We start from the raw sequence: 6,719 nt of genomic DNA, 5'->3' as shown, positions 1-6,719 counted from the left end.
TTCATAGGAATTTAAACACCTAAACATACTCCTTTTCATTGTATGTCTGCAACTACATGCATCATCAAGAAAGTACCCAGTGGAGTGATGAAATTTTAATTTAATATAATTTTTAGCACAGCAGAATACTACATTTTACCCATTTCACCCTAAAACAAATACCAGGCACTTCAGTGGAAGATCCATATTCAGATATAAAATGGTAAAAATGAGAAAGAGATTATGAAAATAGATACCTTTAATTTGCAGACATATAAACACGTTTGGTACAGTAGACACAAGGTGGCAGGGAGTAAAATAACTGAGCTTAAGCTAATACATTCCTTGTTTACACAAATAATTTTGCTACAGCTTTTAATATAAAATAAGATTCCAGCTCAGATAAAGAAGTAAAATTGATTAATCACTGAGAAGCCAGTTTGCTATACTGAAAAGGAAAACTCAATAAACTCAGTAAAAGCAAAATTATCAGAGGAATTTACTTCTGGGCTTACAAATAAACTCCTGGACTGAATCCAAAGCTGGGGTGTGTGTGTAGGGGGGGAGGAGAGAAAGAAATTATAGCCAACAAATCTAAACAACAACATACAGGAAATATAAATTCTATATAAAATGCCCAACTAAAACAACCGTTAGTGTAATTAGCTTCTAGAATGATTTTAACAGGGCTTTTACTTTTCTCATGAAATGGATGAGTTTAATCATATAATAATCTAATATACCCCAAGTACAAAGTGGAAATGACAAATTGAGAATGCACTAAAACTTCATGGACACTGAAGGAGAAACTAAAGCAACTAAGGATCAAGGTCTTTATTTGTTTCCAGCTGTTTTTCTTGGGCACAATTTCTAGTTACATTCTCTGTAAGAATACATAGACTCCCCCCTCCCCCCGTAATTGTAGCAAGTGCAATGGTGAAGCAAACAGAAAGCAAATTGTGTACACAGGTAGTAAAACACTTCGGCATGTCAATTTTATAACACATGGCAATGTAGACATACTTGCTCAAAGCCTTCTCCTTCAAACTACTTATGATATACCTGTGAGGTAATAGGCCTTCTGTGGATAAGTGTATTCCTTTTTCTTTCTTATGTATTTAAATAGGGGAGCATTCAAATCACTTTAATTTCATATTCATTTAGTGTTAGAAACAAGATATTTAAAATATACTCTCATTAATTTCATGTACAATGACTATCCTGTACAATACCTCACAGTTCCCTGCAAAGGAGCACCTGATGCCCTCTTGTGGTCAAAGGAAATTTTAGAACAACAACAAAAAATACCATTTCCTTACCTGTTTCCCAGGTTTTACCAATCTGCTTGAAGTATGAAAGCCGAAAATCAGTTCCAAACTTTATATATATATATATAAATAACAATTTTATAGCTGTTAGTATCTCTTTTTCATTTAAAAATGCTGTACACATTGTATAACCTCTGAATTTGAGTTTAAAAACCTGTAAAGAGCTATTTACAACATATTACAAGTTATAAATTAGTGGTCCTTCATTGGAACTTCCAGAGACACTCATATTCAAGTGTTGAAACCTGTCTCAAGTCAGTTAGAACATTTCTCTGTGACTCCACAATGAATTTTCAAATATTGGAAATATCCATCGGTTTCCTCTCTCTCATATGCAAGTCGATTTTTCCTTTCAGTGGAATCTGTACTTCCAAATTGTCTTCCTGGTGATGTTTTTTCCCTTTCCTCAAGCAGATATATATACCCATCCCCGTTACGAGTGTGATGGAACCCAAGCTTATGACAGACAGGGCTACTAAGGTGGGCACACAGGATGCAGACTCAACCTTCCTATGAGTCGGTTCTATTGAGATCTGTGGTTCCTTCTCTTCTATACTAATTTCTGGTTCTTTTCTTAGAAGACTCTCAATATAGCTCTCATTGCTGACAGTGTCATTGACAAATAGATTCACCATGACTGTGGAATGGAGAGGCTCAGGATAACCATGGTCACTCACTTTGACCAGTAAGCGATGCAGTCCATAATCTGTCTGTACCAATGCCTCTTCCAATGTGATATTGCCTGTTTTGGGGTCAATCCTAAAGGACTCAGGTCTGGGGCCTCTCCTCCCTATGATGCTGTAAGCTATCACAGCATTCATGCCTGTGTCTTTGTCCACAGCATAGACCTCTGTAACTGGGGAACCAGGGAGAGTGGAAGGCAGTACCAACAGATAAGACATATTAGACTGAGGAAATAAAACCAGAGGGGGGTTGTCATTGATATCGAGTAGGAGAATAGTGATTTTTGTGGTAGAGGAAAGAGCAGGCTCACCCCCATCCACAGCTTCAACCCATAACGTATAGGAGCTTTGCTGCTCTCTGTCCAAAGACACTTTAGCTCTCAACATGCCCTTTCCTGTATCGATAACAAAAATGTCACTCTGGTTCACTACTGAAAGGGCAACCCATCCATTTCGCCCAGCGTCCGCATCGGTGACACTTATTATGCCAATTTCTCCATATCCTGGAAAGTTTTCTGGCACAAAAAAGCTGAAATCCTTGTTAATGAACCTAGGGCTGTTGTCATTTTTATCCAAGACGGTGAGAGCCACAGTGGCCACTGATTCTTTTGGTGGCTTCCCACAGTCCACAGCTCTGACTGTGTATCTGTATTTTTCTTTCTCTTCTCTGTCCAACTGAGTTGAGACGGTCAGAACTCCTGTGACACTGTCTAAAGAAAAATAGGATGGAGCATCGGGTCCCAGGAAATAGGAAACTTGGCCTCTCTCCCCACTATCAGCATCGGTGGCATAGAGCTTAGTCAAAAAGGCATTGGGCGCATTGTTTTCTTCAATGGTTAGTTCAATCAAGGGCTGAAGGAAAACGGGCGCATTATCATTGTCATCTAAAAGTTGTACTTTAATGATTCTTTTAACATGAAATCCCTCTGAGTTCCAGGCCACAACAGCTATTTCATAGAATTGTTGTACCTCATAGTCCATAGGTCTGGTCGTCTCTAGCAAATACTCATTGTTGTATGGTTTATAGGGTGATAACCTAAATGGCCCATCACCATCCAGGTAGCAGTTAATCTTGTATTTTCCTTCTGGATCTCGGATGGTGAAGAACGCAATGGGGGTGTTCACGGGTTCCAGTTCTTTCAGATAAACCACACCATCGATCTCATTGGCTATGTAACGTGGGACAATTTCAGGTGGTCTGAAGATGACCTTGATAATGGATACCAGGGCGGTGATCACAGCTGGGATGCAGCCTGGCCCATTGGCTAGGATGGTGAGCTTGTGCATTTGTAAGACACTTCCTCCGATCTTGCTGAAAAGTGTAATGACTCCAGTCGTTTCATCCAGATGGAATAACTCCCTGGATTCTTGTGGGACTTTCTGGCTGTAAGTGTAAGTGATCTGGGCATTTGTCCCCAAATCTCTATCTGCCGCTTGCACAGCTGCAATTGGGGTGCCCACTGTAGCATTCCCATAGACAGTGACATTGATTTGTGAATCTACAAAGAGAGGACAATTGTCATTTATGTCACTTATGCCAATGGTCAGGGTGGCACTCCCCAATAGTGGTGGAGAACCACCATCCTCGGCTATGATGATGCTAATATACTGGTCCTGGCTTTCCCTGTCCAATGCACCCATGACAATTAAGTAAGGAGTGCGCTCCCCGTTCTCATTCTCCTCCACGTCCAGGGTAAACATGCCATGGTAGTCCAGTAAGCGATAGGTCTGTACCCCATTGATACCTACATCGGGGTCCACAGCAGGGTGCTCTATGGCTAGCCGGGTGTTGACAGGTGCATTTTCCGGAACCCACACCAGGATTTGGGAAACAGGGAACTGCGGGGCATTGTCATTGATGTCTCTGATGGCAATTTTCACCTTCACGAACCTGAAGTATTCTTGAGGCAGGACCAGCACATCCAGGAGCAAAAGGCAAGAATCAGAGGAAGGGGAAGAAGAGATGGCAATGCTGCCGCCCCAGGCAGCTGCTCCGCCCTCGTCCACACACAGGGCCTCTCTGTCGATCTCCTGCGTAGAAGTGTGCAGCTCCCCAGATCTGTTGTCCAGTGTCACATACTGACCACTCAGCCCTCCGGAAGCTAGGCTGAAAGAGAGAGGCGGGTTCCCCTGCGCACCAGCGCGCTCCGGGGGCTGCGCCGGCGGCTCCGATCTCCCCGCAGCCCTGGGCACCAGCCGCAGGTCCTCAGCCAGGCTGCCAATAAGCACCCCGGCTGGCAGTCCCTCGTTCAGGCTGTAGAGCAGCTCCGTGGCTCGGCTGTAACTCGCCAGGCAGGTGAAGGGTCCCACGAAGAGAAAAAACAGAAGCACATGCTGGAGTGAAGGGAGGGGAGAAAGTACATCATACACGTGTGGAAATTCAGAGATGGGAGTTAGATATCAGCCGCCCCCCCACCCCCGGCGTGGGAAAGGAGAGGAGGTGATGAGAAGAAGGGAAAAAAAAGTTGCAGGAATGAAAGGCTTGCGGAGCAACACCATCCCCAAAACTTCCACGAGTATTTCTCAGTTCCATTTCCCACCCCCTCCCGTGGCCCCCACTCCATCCCCATCAGCTAAAGCATCCTTTTGAACTCCATGTCAGGGAATGTGCACTGTGCCACAAGACAGGGAAACCTCTGTAGGTTATGGGGAGGAAGGAAGGGGGTCCCAGAAAGGCCGGGAGGGCGATTCATTCCTTATGGAAATAATTCGGCCATTAAGATCCCAGAACACAAATTATATTACATTCCTTTCTAAGACCACCGATAATATTTATCTTTAGAAAGCATTAATAATAACAGTAATAGCAATAACCATGTGGGACATTACAGCAACGGTAATAATACGAGACCCTTGGCAACATGCTCTTCACCTGCTCCCCATAGCCCAATGCTTTAGATCGAAATAAGAGTGATTTTCATTTTAGCATGAGATCAAATCCAAGTCATACGGATCTCTACCTCCCACCACCGAGCCACCCTCCTATTCCTTAGGGGGAAAATGAAACCAACGCAGAAAGATTATGTAAAAGCAAATTTGTCAATAGCAGGACGCCAGCAGCGGGGGACCATTTCGGATCCCGAGAATCTACAGCGGCTGGTGCGCACCCTCGGCCCCCCTTCGCCTCATCTGACTGCTTTTCTGCTTCAGAAACTTCCCCACGCGACCCCACACGACTTGGCCATCTTCGGCTAAAATCTAAACACACCATGCCAAACGCCTATCTCCTCCGCCACCCCCACCCTCCCCTCCCGTCCTCTGGTGAAGTTTGAATGAAAGCAAAAGGTTTGCAAACCCGTCCGGGAGTAAGAAACTGCCTCAGAGTACCGCAACTTGTGCAGTGCTCCTGGATCCTTACCGGCAGGTTCCTATGGCGGGTGCTGCTGCGGCTGCTGGGACGATGTAGACGCCCCATATCCAGGCGCGGGTGCCAGGTCGCCGGGCGCCAGCTCACTGCCAGGGCCGGCGAGCTGCGCGCAGTCCCTGGGCCGCGCATTCCCGGGAAGGCTGCAGTCCGCGTTCCAGAAGGGAGGGTGGCAGAAGACACTCCCCCTCCGCTCATGCAAATCACCGGGGAACTTCAGCCAATAGTCTTTGGCTCTTCAAATTAAGGACTGGCACTAAGCGGGTCTGAACAGTGAGGGGGGCCGAAGGGCGCACTGGAGGTTTCCAGCCCCGCTACCTCCCGTGCCAACAGAGCAGAATCGCGGACTAACCAGTGAAGACGGCCATCAGGCGCCACCTGGTCCTGGCTCTGAGGACTGGAGCGGGTGCCTACCAGCCTGCCTTCTTGCTATGCCAGTCAAATTGCCAGTCTACAGGTTGCTAATAAGAAAGGAAGAATTAAAATAAACAAATAAGCCCATATTTGTATCTGAATGAGGGAAGGGAAGGTGGGCTCCACAAAGCAATCACAAGTGAGGTACCCTCCCTGCTCCCATCCACCCAAAACAAAAACAACAAACACAACCTGATTTACTACCCAGAGAATCCTTGTAGTCTTGTTTGCACTGCTGAGAGAGAGAGAGAGAGAGAGAGAGAGAGAGAGAGAGAGAGAGAGAGAGAGAGAGAGAGAGAGAGAGAGAGACAGACAGACAGACAGACAGACAGACAGACAGACAGAGAGAAACTTTTCTCAGAGAGAAGTCAGTCACTTCTACATAACGCGATGTGAGGCAGATAACCAAATCTATGAATTCTGCACAGGTTTCCTCATGGTTCAGTTTTGAATCTTCGCTGTTGGTGGTAGCAGAGCTGCAACTAGTTTCCTAGATGACTGCGTGAGCATCGCTGGGTATCTACCTTGTGGTTTTATTTTAGACATGGCCCAAGCTTCTGACCGAAAGAAAGACCAAGGGGAAATTGAAGAGCTACTTTCGTCCTGTAACCCAAATGTTTCTAAGCAAAATGAATGTTCACATCCTTCTCTATCTAAGGGAAACCCTGAAGGGAGAGAGCTGAAGCTTAGATAACAGTTTGCATTCTTTTTGAAGCACTAGCATTTCTTTCTCCCTTCAGCTCCAGCGCTGTTCCCTACTGGGAAAGGGCCCTTGAGAAAGAAATCCTGGAGAAAAGTCCAAGCACCTATTGGGATATTCACTCTTACTGATTCGGAGTAGTCATGTGACTTGGAATCACTAATAAAATCAAGGTTCAGGGCTTGTGATACACTCCAGTGCATTACCATTACCTCAGTTAAATTACATGTTTATTTATTTGTATGTGGGTC

At 45.3% G+C, this 6,719-nt stretch overlaps 1 protein-coding gene across 1 annotated transcript; it reads right to left on the bottom strand.

Moving 5' to 3' along the window:
- Window positions 1-291: 291 nt before the first annotated feature.
- On the bottom strand, window positions 292-5,201 carry Pcdh20 (protocadherin 20). Its single transcript, XM_048340582.1, has 2 exons — window positions 5,043-5,201; window positions 292-4,324 (listed from the first exon to the last, which is right to left on the bottom strand). The coding sequence occupies exons 1-2, from the start codon at window positions 5,199-5,201 to the stop codon at window positions 1,601-1,603; spliced, it is 2,883 nt and encodes a 960-aa protein (XP_048196539.1). The 3' UTR covers window positions 292-1,600.
- Between the last annotated feature and the right edge of the window lie 1,518 nt (window positions 5,202-6,719).

Source organism: Perognathus longimembris, chromosome 3 (assembly GCF_023159225.1).
Source record: "Perognathus longimembris pacificus isolate PPM17 chromosome 3, ASM2315922v1, whole genome shotgun sequence".
NCBI lineage: Eukaryota > Metazoa > Chordata > Mammalia > Rodentia > Heteromyidae > Perognathus > Perognathus longimembris.
This window is presented reverse-complemented; position numbering and strand designations above follow the sequence as displayed.

What these genes read in the sequence shown, in the direction of transcription:
- Pcdh20 (XM_048340582.1), bottom strand. Translation starts at nt 5,201, where the DNA reads ATGGTGTGTTTAGATTTTAGCCGAAGATGGCCAAGTCGTGTGGGGTCG. An exon ending in AATGGTCCCCCGCTGCTGGC is followed by an intron (nt 4,325 to 5,042) that starts GTCCTGCTATTG and finishes CCTTCACTCCAG; the next exon opens with CATGTGCTTCTGTTTTTTCT.